Source organism: Rhinatrema bivittatum, chromosome 13, assembly GCF_901001135.1.
Source record: "Rhinatrema bivittatum chromosome 13, aRhiBiv1.1, whole genome shotgun sequence".
NCBI classification, from domain to species: Eukaryota; Metazoa; Chordata; class Amphibia; order Gymnophiona; family Rhinatrematidae; genus Rhinatrema; species Rhinatrema bivittatum.
The window spans coordinates 1,063,417-1,081,354 of NC_042627.1; the positions used below are offsets into that span (position 1 = coordinate 1,063,417).

At 46.5% G+C, this 17,938-nt stretch overlaps 1 protein-coding gene across 8 annotated transcripts in view; it reads left to right on the forward strand.

The window, feature by feature from the left end:
* The first annotated feature begins 1,225 nt into the window (after positions 1-1,225).
* Positions 1,226-17,938, forward strand: part of ZFP91 (ZFP91 zinc finger protein) — a 151,947-nt gene continuing 135,234 nt past the window's right edge. For 6 of the 8 annotated variants that reach the window (XM_029574761.1, XM_029574752.1, XM_029574756.1 and 3 more), the window contains exon 1: positions 1,226-1,632. In XM_029574761.1, the coding sequence (XP_029430621.1) occupies positions 1,241-1,632 (392 nt within the window). In that variant the 5' untranslated portion in view covers positions 1,226-1,240. Of the gene's footprint in view, positions 1,998-17,938 lie in introns of all 8 variants that reach the window. The other 2 variants (XM_029574757.1, XM_029574758.1) reach the window with 1 other exon arrangement.

The following is a 17,938-nucleotide window of genomic DNA, read 5'->3' on the forward strand; positions in this document are numbered from 1 at the left end:
TTATACTTTATCGTGTCTTTATTCGTACTCGGTGAGGGTCTGTCTGTATTCTGCATGTGCAGCTGAGGTGAGGTATTCAGTAAACAGGTAGTTTCTGCATAGGGATCTCTAGCAGCCTGACTTGTTCTGTTTTCCTAACAGATGAATTAGTGCTTTAAGGCCTGTTGCAATATTTACAGGTTTGCTTTTTCATAGGTAGGGTTATAACTATATGCGTGCTAGCAATGAGTGGTGTTTTGATATGAGAGGTTTACTATATTGTAATTAACATAATTCAGTTTACTTATGGATTTCTGAGGGCCAAGACGACAATCAACACCTTAGAAGGTTTAATATCATATGGGCTTGTCTTTTTTGCAGGGTTTTCTGATTAGCACTAAAGTAGTGCATAAATATATTATGCATGTCGTAAGTGCCATTTACCTCATAAGACTGCACTTTGAATGTCCTATTTTATTTTATTTTGAACTTTTATATACCGACATTCATGTGGCAGGATACATATTATATCGGTTTACAGTGGAACACAATATTGCAACAAGCATTACATAGAACTGGGGTTACAAAGAAATGGGAGAAACAATGAATAAAACTGGGGGTAGAATTAGCGGCTGTTAACCAAAGAGACACTTAGAGAACGAAGCATCAATTAAGCAAGAAACTATACATCAACACCAGAGAAATTTAAATAAATATACGCAGGGATAAAATGAATAAAGGTGCAATAAAAGCCTAGTAAAGTTCGTAGTGTCATGTTATGGATAAGCTTGTTTGAGTGGCATGGTAAAGGTAATGTTCGTCTGGTTATGGATAAGCTAGTTTGAATAGTCAGGTTTTGAGTTTCTTTTTCGAAGTCAGTGGGCATGGTTCTTGCCGGAGTTCTGGAGGAAGGGCACTCCAATGAGAGGGCCCAGCCCTCTTGTGCTATTTTATGTAACACAAGTTTTTATAGATATAGGAATTTAAGGTGGAGGGAGGGAGGTGCAAGGGATCTAATAACCTTGCATCGGCCCTACCTTAGACCTTTCATCCCCAAACGGCCTCCCTCAGGCAACTTCCCTTCCACAACAGCATTACACCTGCGGAGCGAACATTCACAGCATGGCATAATACAGTCATTAAATAAATGAATAAATAAATAAAACAAGGTTCGTGTTTGGAAACGTCGTTTCCAAACACGAACCTTGCTTGCTCTCTAAGGCTCAATACACCTGAGCCAGGCGCAGAGAGCTCAAGGCGCATGCGCGGCATCATCACTCCCCGCCGGGCTGGAAGCAGCGCAGTCCAGAAAGGTCAAACGCAGGCGCAGTGCGGAACCGGAAGCAGCGGTTGGATTCTAGGGGCAGTCGGTGACGTCTCTGACTTGCTGCGCATGCACAGAATCCCCCCCCCCCTCGCTTTTTTTTTTTCGCGTTGTTGGCTAGCGCTGAATGTGGAAGCGAAGAGGAGTAAAGTAGCGGCTCACTGTCGGCGGGAAAGCTGCTGCAGAGGAGAGAAAAGTGCCCGTACATTTACGCAGCGCTCCGGTCTGACGAGAATCCTGGCGCGAGAGTGCGCAGCAGCAGCGGCGGCCGCCCGAGTCCGTTACAGCTGTCGCCTCGGCGCGCGCCCCGCGCCGGCTCTTGTGCGCAGGTGCGGAGGCGACGGTTGGGGAGGCTGATGCCGGGAGGTGCGGAGTCTGGGCCCCGGTTGCGGCGGGGGAACTCGTCGGAGGCGGACTCCGGCGAGGAGGTGCTGCTGGTGGAGGAGACGGGTGGCGGGTGCTGTCGGGTGCTGCGCGGGGTCCGCGAGCCGCGCCTGGCGCTGCAGTCCCGCCGCAGGAAGGCCGAGTGCCCTCGGCGCAGGAGGAGCCCCGGCGGCCGCGGAGCTGCGCATCTGTCCGCGGGCGTAGAGCAGGAGGTAGTGGTGCAGGACGAGGAGGAAGGCCGGGTAATCCAGGAGCCGGCCCGCAGCCTGACCCCAGGGCAGAGCCACCAGGAGCAACAAGATCGCATAATGTGAGTGAGCCAGGGGCGGCAGGGCATAGGTAGGAGCCGTGCAGACGGCAGTGCTTGAACTCGGGTGGGATGAGAAAAGATGAGGAAGGAAACAGTTCTGTAGTCAGCATTAGGGGTGGCTGACATATAGGAGTTTGATGTATAGATGAGAGGTTGAACAGAATGCAAGTGGCACACATTGTGAGGAGGTTTAGGCGGACGGAGTTGTCATGTCAGTCCATGGGATTTGCAAGGGTGATTATAGTGTACTTAGGGAAGGACGAGTCAGGATATAGGAAAGAGATGCATGGGAAAGGTTTGACTCAAAGGAGTTTATAGCAGACAATAATCAAATACATCCTAACAAAACAATACAATTCATCTGTAAAATATAAATGCATCAACAAATACTATAATACACTAACAGGCTAGAATTGGATTCAAATCGTCCTTCACTTATTCTGTGCTTTGATGCTGCTTTTGTTGTATTTTAGATTACTGTAACATTTTCCTTGCTAGCCTCCTGATTTCTCTCCACATAAGCTGTTTTATTTCAGATTTATTCTTTTTAGTGGGAATGTGCTGTCTTATTCCATTGAAATAACTTGCTTCTCTTAAGTACTCTTGTTATTGGAAGGTAATCTCATTGGTGGCCACAGCCAGTGCAGCAGTTTAGATCAGTGGTTCTCAACCTTTTTTTCTGTCGGGACACACCTGACAGATGGTTCTCACAAGCATGACACACTGACCCATGATCGTCACGGGGCTAGATGTAAAAATACAGTTTGCATCCACGGGAACCCCCCCTGACCCACCATAATGGATGTAAAGCAGAATTAAGAAATTCCCCATACAACTCACCCTACAAAAAAATGTTCTGGTGTCATCTCAGTAACAGCAACTCAGATTTCTTTTACTTCCAGGCTCAATAGCCCTATTTATGAAAAGACAGCAGTTTACCACCAATGCATGTCCTCTTGAGAAAACACAACAAATAAGACTGATACAAACGCTTACATGCTAGCAAAATATCTCATCTCGGTAGCAGACACAGAACTGACCTAACATACTCCCAGGATCTGTAGTAATGCACATAAACTAATCCGCACACAGTTACACCTGTATTATGGAATACACTCAAACAGGAGCAACCCTATCTATGAAAAGACAACAATACAAATATCAAATCAGGCCCTTAAAACCAATACACCTCTTGTTAGGAAAACAGAACTAGCAAGCAGCTATAGATCCCCACACAGAAATAATTGTAAAACTATACTAATAAGCAGAATAAATGTTTCAAAACAGCTATGAACAGAATAATATCCAATAATTAAAAACTCATAAAAACTATTAAACATTCCCCAAACACCAATAAAATATTTCAAAAAAGCAGACATCACATAATATTAAATAATTAAAATGGCAGTCAATCAAGAAAAATAAACTTAAAAGCCACCTTTACTTACCCCCTCCAGCAGCTCTCCTACTCCCCTTTCATGCAGGCCGTGACACACACCAGAAGCAGCAGTAGAAGCTAAGCTCTATACTCATGGTCCACTTCCTTAGTGCCCATGTCTCTCACACACACACACACTATACCAGTCATGCCCCCATGACCAGTTTCTGTCTCTCACACACCAATCATCTCCCAAACAGTCTTTGACACACACACACCCACCAGTCACCTTCCTGAACAGTTTCTCTCATGCCATACACACACACAGGCTTCCCACTCCTGTGTTCTACTTACATATATGGGCTTCTCACTCTCATAATCACTTTTTCTGTCTCTCTCACACCCACACACACACACACTCACCAGTCTCTCACTCCCATGCTTGTTCTCTCCACATGCACAGGCGTCTTATTCCCATAATCACTTTCTTTCTCTCTCTCACACACACACACACACCAGTCACCTGATCTCTCTCATGCATACACACAGGCTTCCCATGCCCATGTTCTCTTTCAGATATACAGGCTTCTCCCTCCCATGCTGTGTCTCACACACACCCAGGTTTCTCACTCCCATGCTCACTGTCTTCACATGCACAGGCTTCTCATTCCCATAATCACTTTCTTTCTTTACACACACCAGTCTCTCATTTCCATGCTCGCTCTCCACGTGCACAGGTTTCTCATTCCCTGAATCACATTCTTTCTCTCACATTCACACACACCAGTCTCTTTCTCTCACACTCATCGTCACCTTACCAACCAGTCTCTCTCTCTCATGCATGCACACACACACACCAGCTTCTCACTCCCATGCTTTCTTTCACACACCCCCCCCACACCAGATTTCTCACTTCCATGCTTCTTCTCTCTCTCACACGCACATCAGTCACCTCCCTGACTAATGTCTCACACTCTCACATACACATCAGTCATCTTCCTGAGCAGTCACTTTCATTGCCTCTCACATATACACACACAGCAGCTCTCAGACCAGTTTCTCTCAATCACACACATGCTCTCAATCACACACAGGCTGGCTGGCTGCTTCTCTCTCTTTCTCTCCCGTCCTCTCCCTTCCCCCCCCCCCCCCCAGCACAAATTGTAGCTGCATCAGCCTCCTCCTCCAGCCCCCGCAGGCCAAGAAAGAAAAATCCCATTGGCCGCGGGAGGCTCATGCTGCTGTCTCCTTTCCTGATTACCGGCTACTTCGATTGCTCGAGGGCCGCTGCTGCTGCCGCCGCTGCTATTTTTTCACGCGGCACGGCTCTTTCTCCTTCCTGCGCACCGCATATCACTTCCTGTTCCGGGTCACGGGGGTGGGGGGGTCATGGGAAGAAGAAAAGGCCAGCCGCAGGTGCCACTGCTTCTTCTACCACCGCTGCCGTTCCCACTGGGCTTGAACGTACCGATAGCCCGTGGCAATGGCAGCAGGGAAGGCAATGGCAGCAGGGAAGGCAATGGCAGCAGGGAAGGAACGTACCGATAGCCCTGCTGCCATTGCCACGGGCTATCGGTACGTTCAAGACCGTTCAAGACCGGGAGCACGTGACACACCTGCCAGTGCTTGGCAACACACTGGTGTGTTGCGACACACCGGTTGAGAAGCGCTGGTTTAGATAATTCTTCAGTTACCTCTCTGTTGTAATTTCTTGAGGTCCATTATGTAGACTAAGGTTCCTCTTTGATTATTCTGCAGTTGGGTTAATATATAGGGAAAAAGCAGTGAGTTCATTTATTTCAGAGGGATTGTATTTTACACGTTAAATGGTTTGTTAATATATAAATAGTTAACAATACATTAGCCGGTAACCAAAGTGCCATGTTGTCAGACAAAGGTCCATTGAGCTCAGCATCCTGTTTTTGATAGTGGCTAGTCCCTAAAAGTAGATTGCTTCTTGCTGTGCACTCCTTATGTCAAGTGGTGGGTTTCCCTGAGTTACTTAGTTAACTATTATGGACCTTTTTTTTTCCCGTTGATAGCAGGGCTGAATAAGCCATGCTGTCATGGGAACTGTCGATCAGGGCCCAGGAGGCGGAGCTTCTTAGTAGAACATAGAGCTTTGCTCTGTACGGCTGCGCGTGCCTTCCCGCGCAGAAAAACATTCTCTCCTCAGTCTGTAATGTCTGACTCTTGCTGTCTATCCAGGGAGGTGGATGGGTCAGCATGGCTAATTCATCCTGCTATCTACGGAAACACCGTTTACGGTCAGCAAACTTGCTTTTTCCCGTTGATAGCAGGGCTGAATTAGGCATGCTGTCATGGGAGTCCTAATCTCCCGATCACGCTGTATATTGGTGAGTTCGAAGTTTCTTCATTTTCTTATTTTCTTATTTTTTTATTTTTTATTTTTGCGTGATCCCCAGCGTGGATAGTCCGCTGTACTTCAGGTAGATATCTGTAACACCACTTTTCCCAGTTTAGCATCGTCCGATGTCTGTTGGTCAAGACAGTAATGTGATGTAAACGTGTGTAAGGAAGACCACGTCGCTGCTTTGCAGATGTCTAGTGGTGGTACTTGAGAGAGGTGAGCCAGCGAGGTGGACACCGCCCATACTTGGTGTGCATTCGGGCAAGAGGTTAAGATGAGCTTCCTCTTGTTGTAGCAGAATTGAATGCATTGTGCAATCCAGCTGGATATAGTCTGTTTTCCTACTGGCATCCCAGGAGCATTCGGGTTGAAGGAAACAACAAATAGCTGGGACACCCTTGTGTCCGAATGTGTCCGATGTTTATAATACGCCAACGCCCTTTTGCAGTCTAAGGTATGTAGTAAGCATTCCCTTTCGTTCTGATGCGGTTTGGGGAAGAACGTTGGTAACTCTATGGACTGGTTTAAATGGAATTGTGTGACTACTTTTGGAAGGAACAATGGGTGTGTCCGCAGTACCACCTTGTTATGGAAGAATTGCAGGTATGGGGAGTAGCTCACCAATGCTTGGAGTTCACTTACTCTGCGGGCTGACATTAGAGCGATGAGAAATACTACTTTCCAGGTTAGGTACTTAGTGGGCTTCATCCATCGGTTCAAATGGCGCTACCATCAATTGCTCCAGCACTAAATTGAAATTCCATGGCACCGGAGGCTTTGAGATGGGAGGGCGAAGATGAGTGAGGCCTTTCAGAAATCTTGAAATGAACGGATGGCCATAGATGGGTTGTCCGGTCGGTGGTAAGCGGCTATTGCATTGAGATGTACTTGAATCGACGAGGTAGCGAGGCCTGTCAGGTACAATGAGTGAAGATAATCGAGTAATTTTTCCAGGGAGCAATCCAAGGGAGGTAGTCCTTCTGAGGCACACCACGTCGTATACAGTTTTCACTTGAAACCATAGTTTCTACGGGTAGAGAGTTTCCTCGAGGCTAGGAGAACAGTCTGCGGATAAGGATATCCCTTGCTCCATCAAGAGGAGCCGCTCAATCTCCACACCGTCAAGTGTAGGGAGCTGTGCATGTGATGCAAACGGGTTCCCTGTTCTTGCGTTAAGAGGTTGTCTCTTTCCGGAAGCAGTATCGGATCCGCTTTGGACAGATGTAGCAGATGAGTGTACCACGGTTGGCGTGGCCATGCTGGTGCTATCAAGATCAATTGGGCTGCATTTCTTATGCACTTTTGTATTCGTGTTATGAGGGGGATCAGAGGGAATGCATACATGAGAGGTTCCGTCCAGGGAAGGAGGAATGCATCTTGGGCTATCCTGTGTTGGCTGGCCCAAACTGAACAAAAGCGAGGGAGTCTCGTGTTGAGTTCTGTGGCGAAAAGATCCATGGTCAGTTGTCCCCAAGTGTGGAACAACATTTCCACCACCTGCTGGTTGAGTATCCATTCGTGTGGGTAGAATATCCTGTTTAGGCGGTCGGCCTGAATGTTGACGGCTCCCGGCAGGTATGTTGCTTGCAGGTGCATAGAGTGTCGAGCTGCATGTTCCAGAATTTGTAGGGTTTCTTAGCACAGGGACCAGGAACCTGACCCTCCTTGCTTGTTGATGTAGAACATCACGATTTGATTGTCTGTGTAGACCATAACCCTTCGTCCTCTTAAGTGTGGAAGGAATGTGTGGAGGGCGTTCCTTATTGCTCTGAGCTCCAACAGGTTGATTTGTAGGACTTGTTCTTGCGTCAACCACAGACCTTGGTGTGCAGGTGGTCCAGGTGTGCCCCCCCCCCCAGCCCTTGCGGGAGGCATCTGTAGTGAGGACCGCATTGTGTGGGGGAGTAGAGAACAGGGCTCCTGTTTGCAAATTTTTCCCCCTGAGCCACCACTATATATCTAGTAGAATTGCTTGAGTGAATTTCACTTTGGTTGTTAACGGTTGTGTGTGTGTTGTTTCCATTGTCGTTTGAGTCCCCACTGTGGGCGACGCATATGAAGTCTCGTGTTGGGGACGGTGTAAATGGCGGCCGCCATATGCCCCAGGATGGTGAGGATTTGTCGTGCTGACAGAGTTTTGAGGACACTGCTGTTCCGAAAGAGTCGATGCATCTCAAGTCTCCTGTCCTTTGGTAGGAATGCCCTGGCGCGGATGGTGTCGAGATGCGCTCCAATGAACTGGAGAGATTGCGTCGGAGTGAGAATTGATTTTTGGTAATTGACTATGATCCCCAACCTGTTCAAACATTGAACGATCTGGTGGAGGTAGTTATTGAGAATCTGGGTCTTGGATGCCACTATCAGCCAATCGTCCAGATAGGGAAAGATTTTGATGCTCTTCTGATGGAGATGTGCCACCACCACTGCCATACATTTGGTGAAGACCCTGGGGGCTGCTGAGAGTCCAAAGGGTAGTACCCGATATTGATAATGCTTCTTCTGAAATTGGAAGGATAGGTATTGCCATGTTGTATCGGAATATGGGTATAGGCATCTTTCAAATCTATGGCGCACATCCAATCCTTGGGTTGGAGAAGCAGTAAGATCGTCTTTAGGGACACCATTTTGAACTTTTCTTTGACCAAATGTTTGTTCAACTCTCTGAGATCCAAAATTGGTCTCGGTCCTCCGGTTTTCTTGGGCATTAGGAAATACGGTGAGTAAAATCCCTTGTTATGAGCGTGAGATGGAATTTGATGAATCGCTCGCTGGTGGAGGAGGGATGTGATTTCCTACTGTAGTTGACTCGAGGTTGGTGAGACAACAGGTGCGGTAGAGTGGGTTTGACGTTGAACCGGAGTTGGTATCCCTGTCGTACTATTTCTAGAACCCATAAATCCGTGGTGATAGCTTCCCAGTATGGTAGGCATAAGGAAATACTGCCCGGTGGGTATGGTGGCAGTGATGATGGCAGCGGCACTAAAAAGAGGGGGGACATTCCACATCAAGTGGACCAGTTTTTAAAATCGTCCCCACTCGACCATCTCTGATTTTGCTGAAAATTTATAAGGATGTACATGTATGTTTGAAACGAGGTTCTGTAAAGTTTTAGGGCCAGATATCAAATACTTGGGGCACTGTTGCCCTTTCACTGGAGGTCCCACCAAGCCCGCGGCTTCAGCTACGAGGATTTTGCAAACTTTGGCACATAGCCATTATAGAAATATAGTGGCTATGATGCTGAAATTGGACATACTAGCTCAACTTTTGCTGGTGAACACGAAAAAATTAGTACCAGCAATCACAAAACAACATGTCGGTCTTAATTTAGTGTCAAAGTGGCTTAAAAATCACGCGACATGACATTTAAGCCATACTTTGACCAAGTATAACTCAAAACCAAAAACCACTAGTAACTGGTGCTTTACCCTGTATACCAAACAGCTACATGACTTTGCATTGCTGCAATATCAGGGTCAAAGCATATGTATTTGTGGAGATATTCACACCCACATATGATGAAAAACGTTTAATGATCAAATCTGACCTATTTTCAAGGTCAAATATCTCAAAAAAGGTACCCCTAAAATCTATTTATTTTGATATCAGTGGAAAGAGCAAATTTTTCTCTACAAGGATCATCATTTTCTTTTTTGGAGTCTCTCAGTTTAAGAAAAGAAAAATGCCACTGAACATGGCGTTTTTTAATCATATGCAATGAATGGTAACTGCACTATTTAAACCCTTGCGTTGGTCCATGGTGGTTATACCACTACCAATTCCCTAAGAATTGGTATTATAATCCTATTAAGAATTGTAATAATGCCAAGTCTTTTGAGAATTGGCAGCCCCATCGCCTAGGGGCCACGCCCGATAGCCGTGCAAGGCCAGCCACGGGCGGTCTCTTTATCGCAGGTTCCGAAGCCTGAGGGTGGGTGTCTTAGCCTAGGATCCCAAGCCTAATATTGGGTATCTTTTGTTGGTTCCCAAGCCATAAAGTGCCCAGGAGGGGGGTCCTGACCTTCCCTCTCCCCCCCCCCCCGCCAAATCCAGCATCCCTTTTTCAGCGGATTTTGTCCTCATGCACAAATCTTATCTAGCTAGCCTGCATGAGCTGGACAAAAGCCCCCCCCCTTGCCCCCCCCACCAAAAATCCCTCACTCAGCGCCGTTGACCACTGGACCGGCCGCGGAGCCCCAGGGACTGGTGCGGGTGGTCCCGGGGGTGCTCCTCCCCCCCCCCCCCCCGGTGTCTCCCGTGTCCTTGGACCCCGCTGCTTCCTCGGATTCGGCGGATGCCCCCCCCCAGAAGGGGATGACCCTAGAGCCCTCCGTCTTTTTCGTAAGGAGGAATTAGAGCCCCTCCTCCCTTTTGTTTTGCAGGAGCTGGGTCTGGAGAGCCCCTCCGTGGATAATCTCATGGCCTCGCTCCCTAAGGATATGAACCCGGTTCTGGGAGGGCTCCGGCCTCGGCCTTTCCCTTCCACCCCATGCTTAAGCTCCTTATCCTGCGGGAATGGGAGGCTCCTGAGGCTTCGGAACCTGCGATAAAGAGACCGCCCGTGGCTGGCCTTGCACGGCTATCGGGCGTGGCCCCTAGGCGATGGGGCTGCCAATTCTCAAAAGACTTGGCATTATTACAATTCTTAATAGGATTATAATACCAATTCTTAGGGAATTGGTAGTGGTATAACCACCATGGACCAACGCAAGGGTTTAAATAGTGCAGTTACCATTCATTGCATATGATTAAAAAACGCCATGTTCAGTGGCATTTTTCTTTTCTTAAACTGAGAGACTCCAAAAAAGAAAATGATGATCCTTGTAGAGAAAAATTTGCTCTTTCCACTGATATCAAAATAAATAGATTTTAGGGGTACCCTTTTTGAGATATTTGACCTTGAAAATAGGTCAGATTTGATCATTAAACGTTTTTCATCATATGTGGGTGTGAATATCTCCACAAATAGATATGCTTTGACCCTGATATTGCAGCAATGCAAAGTCATGTAGCTGTTTGGTATACAGGGTAAAGCACCAGTTACTAGTGGTTTTTGGTTTTGAGTTATACTTGGTCAAAGTATGGCTTAAATGTCATGTCGCGTGATTTTTAAGCCACTTTGACACTAAATTAAGACCGACATGTTGTTTTGTGATTGCTGGTACTAATTTTTTCGTGTTCACCAGCAAAAGTTGAGCTAGTATGTCCAATTTCAGCATCATAGCCACTATATTTCTATAATGGCTATGTGCCAAAGTTTGCAAAATCCTCGTAGCTGAAGCCGCGGGCTTGGTGGGACCTCCAGTGAAAGGGCAACAGTGCCCCAAGTATTTGATATCTGGCCCTAAAACTTTACAGAACCTCGTTTCAAACATACATGTACATCCTTATAAATTTTCAGCAAAATCAGAGATGGTCGAGTGGGGACCACTGGTCCACTTGACATGGAATGACCCAGGGCGTCGGTTTAGCAGTCACCTGCTGCTGCTGTGATGGTTGCCTCTGTGGTCTTGGTCTTCCCCTTCTAGGTTGAAGAGGTTGTGTCGTTGCCCGCTGTGGGGGGTTGTAAGGAGCAGGTCGAAACTGTTGGTATTGATGAAAAGGTCGACGAGTATATGGTTGCCTGCAATTAGTTGTGTAATATCTACGAGGCATGTTGAAGGAAGGGTTGTGAGTCAGTGATTGAACCGCCACTGCCTGGTCTTTGAGATTTGCTACCGTCTCTTGGAACTTGTTGCTGAAGAGATTGTCCCCCTTACATGGAATATTCGCCAATCTCTCATGTTTCTCTTCCCGAATGGCACTGGATCTTAGCCAGACCATTCTGTGGGCAGCAATAGCTGAGGCCGATGTATGAGCCGATGACTCAAACCCTTCATACACCGTACGAAGGAGATGTCTGATGCCTTCCTCCAAATTCTGAATTGGTTGATTAATGGATGACGTTGCCGTGTCTGGATCGGGTAGTGTGGCCTTTAAGGTCTGACTACTTTTGTACAGTATTGCACCAGATAGAATTGGTGTTGACTAATCCGGGAAGAGAGCATAGAGAACTGATATGCCCTTTTCCCGAAGTCATCCAAAAGTCATTGCTCTTTTCCCGGAGGCGCTGAGCTGTGCAATTTTGACCTCTTGGCCCTCTGCATCGCCGATTCCACTACTAGGGATGAGTGTGGAAATTGCGGAATGGAGTGGAACTGTGATTTTTGCATGCAAAACTTGAGATCCATTTTCCTGGATACCGGGGTGGTAGTAAAGGGAGACTCCCACATCTTCTCGAGTACGGAATATAACACCTTGTGTGACAGAAGGGAGGTTGGTTCTGCTGGAATATTAAATATTTTAAGGATACCTAATGTTTCCGCCCTAGGATCAGGCACCTTCTGCACCTTTAGGTTGAGAAGAGCGCCCATCTTATCCAAGAATTTTGGATAAGAGAGATCTTATGGGGGTGAGTACGGTTCCGGTGTGTCCTCCGATGGATCCGAGGGGTATCCTGTGGATGATGATGGAGAAAGGGGGGAGAAGGGGGTGATTCCGAATTCACTACTGTGGGTGTTCGGGGGGTTTTTTGCGGGGGCAGAGGCATAGGCTGAGAGAGACCCGGTGGGGAGAGATCTTTTGGAGTCCCTGGTACGGGTTCCTTCGGTAGTTCCGATCCTGAACCTAGCTGAGGTGAAGGTGGCGTGCTGCCCATAGGGGACGAAGTAAGGTGAAAGGTGGAGTCAAGCACCTCAAAGAACCTCGCTAGTGCAGTGGAGAGTTGTGAAAACGCCTCTTGCGTCTGCAGAGGCATCCTCGGCTTTCGTGGTGGTCCCCCGGGAAGCGGTGCTGTGGGTTCTATGTCCAACGCTATTCGTCTTTTCTTCGAAACTGGTTCACGTGGCCCTGATTCGTCAGTGTCCTGGTCGGAGCCTGGTGAGGGAAAGGGAGACTTCCGTGCTAGGGAGGAGGAGGAAGATGATGTAATTCTTACATACTCCTCTTCTGAATGAGTGGTTGATCTGCTGTACCCCATACTCCGTGGGGAGAAAGACCGTTCGGATACCCTAGGACTAGGGTGAGACTGACTTGGAGAGGTTTCAGCAGATCTGCCCGTCAGGGACGGGGATCATTGTCTACCACCTTTCCTCTCCTTTGGTTTGTCCTGCCGTCTGTGCTTCCCTTTCCCCACTCGGGTGGCAGGGGAATGTGAAGTCGAGTCACGTCTTAATGATGGTTGGGCAGGTTTTGCCAGCTTTAGTCCCGTTTGTGCCGAGACCTTACTATGTTTCAGGCGCTCTATCCCGTTTGTTTGTCGTTGTTGCTTCGAATGTGTTGACCTATAAGGGTCCGGCGCCGTTCCTTGAGTCGCGTGCTTCGGTCTAGTAGCTTTGTGCAATTTTCCTAACGCCCGTTGCCTCGACAGTTCCCATGACAGCATGGCTAATTCATCCTGCTATCTACGGAAACTCAGTTTACGGTAAGAAAACTTGCTTTTTCCTCCCATGAACTTGGCAAAATCCTTTTTAACCCAGCTATGCTAGTTGCTTTGACCACAATCCTCTGGAAATGAATTCCATAGCTCGATGGTGCATTGAGGGAAAAAAAATCCAATTTTTTAAAAAATCTACCTGTTAGCTTAAATCAGTGACTGTTAGTTCTAGTGTTATTTGAAAAGGTAAATAACCCAAAGAGCTGTTTGGTCCTGTTTGGTCTTTCTTGATAAGGGAGCTGTTCTAACCCCTTAACATACAAACATAGAAATGACGGCAGAAGAAGATCAAACGGCCCATCCAGTCTGCCCAACAAGTTTCGCACTTTTTTTTTTTTCTCATACTTATCTGTTTCTCTTGGCTCTTAGTAACCTTTTGGTTCTATTTCCCTTGCACCCCCACCATTAATGTAGAGAGCAGTGTTGGCACTGCATCTAAGTGAAATATCTAGCTTAATTAGTTTTTAGTAACCATTTTTGTTACTATTATATACTGTACTATGCTTGTAACAAGTTGAATAATTATTAAAATGTACCAGTCCCAGCAGAAGTTCCTCTAGTAGAATACAGGTGGCATAGATACCAGGTTTGGAACATATATTGAGAGTACAGCCAGGTTACTATTAGAACATAAGACTTGCCATACTGAGTCAGACCAAGGGTCCATCAAGCCCAGTATTGAAGAAACACAGGATAGAAAAAGTGATTTAATAAATTCTACCCATAATCCAGATGTTTACCAATAAGCAGGCTATGTTGACTGTACGGATCTAATAATCAGAACTATATTCTAATAGTTATTGAGCCTCCTATATGGCTACTAGTGTATTACTTGATTGAAGGAGTTGTTAAACATGTGGATAAAGGTGAACCGGTAGATATAGTATACTTGGATTTTCAGAAGGCGTTTGACAAAGTTCCTCATGAGAGGCTTCTAGGAAAAGTAAAAAGTCATGGGATAGGTGGCGATGTCCTTTCGTGGATTGCAAACTGGCTAAAAGACAGGAAACAGAGAGTAGGATTAAATGGGCAATTTTCTCAGTGGAAGGGAGTGGACAGTGGAGTGCCTCAGGGATCTGTATTGGGACCCTTACTGTTCAATATATTTATAAATGATCTGGAAAGAAATACGACGAGTGAGATAATCAAATTTGCAGATGATACAAAATTGTTCAGAGTAGTTAAATCACAAGCAGATTGTGATAAATTGCAGGAAGACCTTGTGAGACTGGAAAATTGGGCATCCAAATGGCAGATAAAATTTAATGTGGATAAGTACAAGGTGATGCATATAGGGAAAAATAACCCATGCTATAATTACTAGAGATGTGAATCGGAACCAGAATCGGTTCGGATTTCAGTTCCGATTCACATCTCTAATAATTACACAATGTTGGGTTCCATATTAGGTGCTACAACCCAAGAAACAGATCTAGGTGTCATAGTGGATAACACATTGAAATCGTCGGTACAGTGTGCTGCGGCAGTCAAAAAAGCAAACAGAATGTTGAGAATTATTAGAAAAGGAATGGTGAATAAAATGGAAAATGTCATAATGCCTCTGTATCGCTCCATGGTGAGACCGCACCTTGAATACTGTGTTCAATTCTGGTCGCCGCATCTCAAAAAAGATATAATTGCGATGGAGAAGGTACAGAGAAGGGCTACCAAAATGATAAGGGGAATGGAACAACTCCCTATGAGGAAAGACTAAAGAGGTTAGGACTTTTCAGCTTGGAGAAGAGACGACTGAGGGGGGGGATATGATAGAGGTGTTTAAAATCATGAGAGGTCTAGAACGGGTAGATGTGAATCGGTTATTTACTCTTTCGGATAGTAGAAAGACTAGGGGGCACTCCATGAAGTTAGCATGGGGCATATTTAAAACTAATCGGAGAAAGTTCTTTTTTACTCAACGCACAATTAAACTCTGGAATTTGTTGCCAGAGAATGTGGGTAGTGCAGTTAGTATAGCTGTGTTTAAAAAAGGATTGGATAAGTTCTTGGAGGAGAAGTCCATTACCTGCTATTAAGTTCACTTAGAGAATAGCCACTGCCATTAGCAATGGTTACATGGAATAGACTTAGTTTTTGGGTACTTGCCAGGTTCTTATGGCCTGGATTGGCCACTGTTGGAAACAGGATGCTGGGCTTGATGGACCCTTGGTCTGACCCAGTATGGCATTTTCTTATGTTCTTATGATATCAAATATTACCTGTACCACTTATCTGCATTGTAAAATTACTTCCTAATAGTGGAGTAGTCTAGTGGTTACAGCAGCAGGCTGGGAATTATTTATTGAACTTTTATATACTTCCTATATAGAAATTATCCAAGTGGTGGAAGCTAGGCTTCAAATGCTGCTTCTTCCAATAACATTCCTTGTGACCTTAAGGAAATCACTTCACCTTCTATTGCCTCAAGTGCGTACTTTAAATTGTAAGCCTTCTGGGGCATGGCAGATCCGCAGCGTCAGGCCAGCCAGGGGATTCCAGGAAGTATGGCGAGGAGAAGCCGCGGCAGCAACTGTCCGTCAGACCCAAAGGGAGTCGCCACTAAGGTAGAGAGGGTGGAGCGAGGGAGAGAACAGGCACGAATGCAACAGCTGGGCTGTGGTAGCCATGTACCCTCTGGACCCTGCTGTCAAAGATCTCCTGGCATGTCCGAAAGTGGATGCCATGGTCTGTGCGGTCTCGAAGCGCACTATTATCCCAGTAGAGGGAGGAGCAGCACTCAAAGATGCTCAAGACGGACATCTGGAATCTATCTTCAAACAGTGCTTTGATGTCTCCCCTATGCTTTACAGATCGCGGCCTGCTGTGCTGTGGTGACATGCGCCTGCTTAGCACAGACCAGGAACAACATTCCCAGGGAAGCCCTGGAACCAGCTGTATCATTCGTCGTGGACGCCGCTTCGGATCTGGTACGCACAGCAGCTAGAGGAGTCTCATCCGCCGTGGCAGCCAGAAGACAAATCTGGCTCCGAAATGGGTCAGCCGACGAGACTCACAAGGATGCCTTTCAAGGGAACACTCCTGTTTGGAAGCAAACTAGAGAAACTAGCCAACAAATGGGGTGGGTCCCCACTGTCGCTGTTACCAGAGGACAGGAATAAGAGAAACCAGCGATCCTTCCCCTGGACCTCCAGGGGCAGAGGATCACAAAGCTTCAATCCATATAGAAGCTCATATCAAGCGGCCCGCCCTGCGGGCCGGAGCCAGTCCTTTCGGAACAAGCACAAGCCCACCAGTAGCGAATGTTCTCCTTACTTGCCTGGACGCATTTCTTGTCGTCTTTTTAAGGTGATCGGTGAGATGTCGGCAAAAAAGGAAATTGGCCTTGCCAGTTCCATTTTTCTTGCTTCCTGGCTATGGTGAATATCGTCTCTTTCACAGCAAAACTGTGAAAGCAAGTAGCAATGTCTCGGGGTTTATTGTCCGTTCTCTTACCCAGTGTTCTTTGGCCCCGCTTCAGTTTAATATCCAGGAGCGATTGATCCATATCAGAATTGCCTTGTGCTAGAATATACTGGCAGATTAGTCTCACCGTCGTCTCCGTATTTTCAAATTCGGGGTCTCCGGTACCCCTCGAATGCGCTTGGTGATAATGACCATGCAGTCGGGGGAATTTCTGACCTCTTTGGACCTATCCGAGGTATAACTTCACATTCTCATTCGACTAGAGAATAAACGCTTTCTGCGGTTCACAGTTCTGGGACAGCATTATCAGTTTTGGGCACTGTCTTTTGGTCTGGCCACCACTCCCAGGACCTTTTACAAGGCAATGGTAGTAGCTGCAGCAGAATTGAGAGAGGATGGGATCCTATTACACACGTATTTGGATGATTGGCCGATTTATTTATTGATTTATTTATTTATTTTGTAATTTTTATATACCGACATTCTTAGATTAAATGTAAATCATACCGGTTTACATAAAACAAAAACAGCTGGAGAATAATTCCATAGTCTGATACAAAGAACAATTAAAATTAAACTTAACAAGCCAAAAGGGTACTTAACTTGGGAAAAAGGGTTAGTTAACAGAAAATGTACAAACAAAGAATATTAAATGAGGCACCAAGGATTGCACGAAGGGGTGCACAAAGATTTGAGCCAAGACCCTGGAAGAGAGCTGCTTTGTAACCCGCAGGTGATCTCCGTGTTGCAGGAGCTCCGCTGGATGGTAATCCTGTCCCAGAGCAGTTTTCAACCTGCTCAGTCGTTTGGACTATCTCGGGATTTGGTTCGACACGAAGCAGGGCAAGGTTTTCCTGCCAGAATCTCAGAGGTTGATGGAACAGATACATCTGTTGTTGAACACTCTGCGCCCAACCGTATGGTCCTACCTGCAGGTACTTGGTTTAATGGCGGCAACTCTGGAAGTAGTACTGTGGGCGAGAGTACGTATACTTCCTCTTCAGCGCTCCCTGTTGTCTCGTTGGAACCTGCAGTCTCAGGACTATTTGATTCGGCTTCACCTACCGATGGAGGACTCCTCCCAACTGCAGTGGTGGCTAAGGATCATCTGAGGAAGGGAATTTCCCTAGCACCACTGGACTGGTTAGTGCTGACAACAGATGCAAGCCTCCATGGTTGGGGAGCTCACTTTTAGGAGCTGACATCTCCATGGTGCTGGGATGCAAAATATTCTCTCTGGAACATCAATCGTTTGGAAGTCAGGACAGTCCGACTAGCATGTTTGCAGTTAGGCTGCG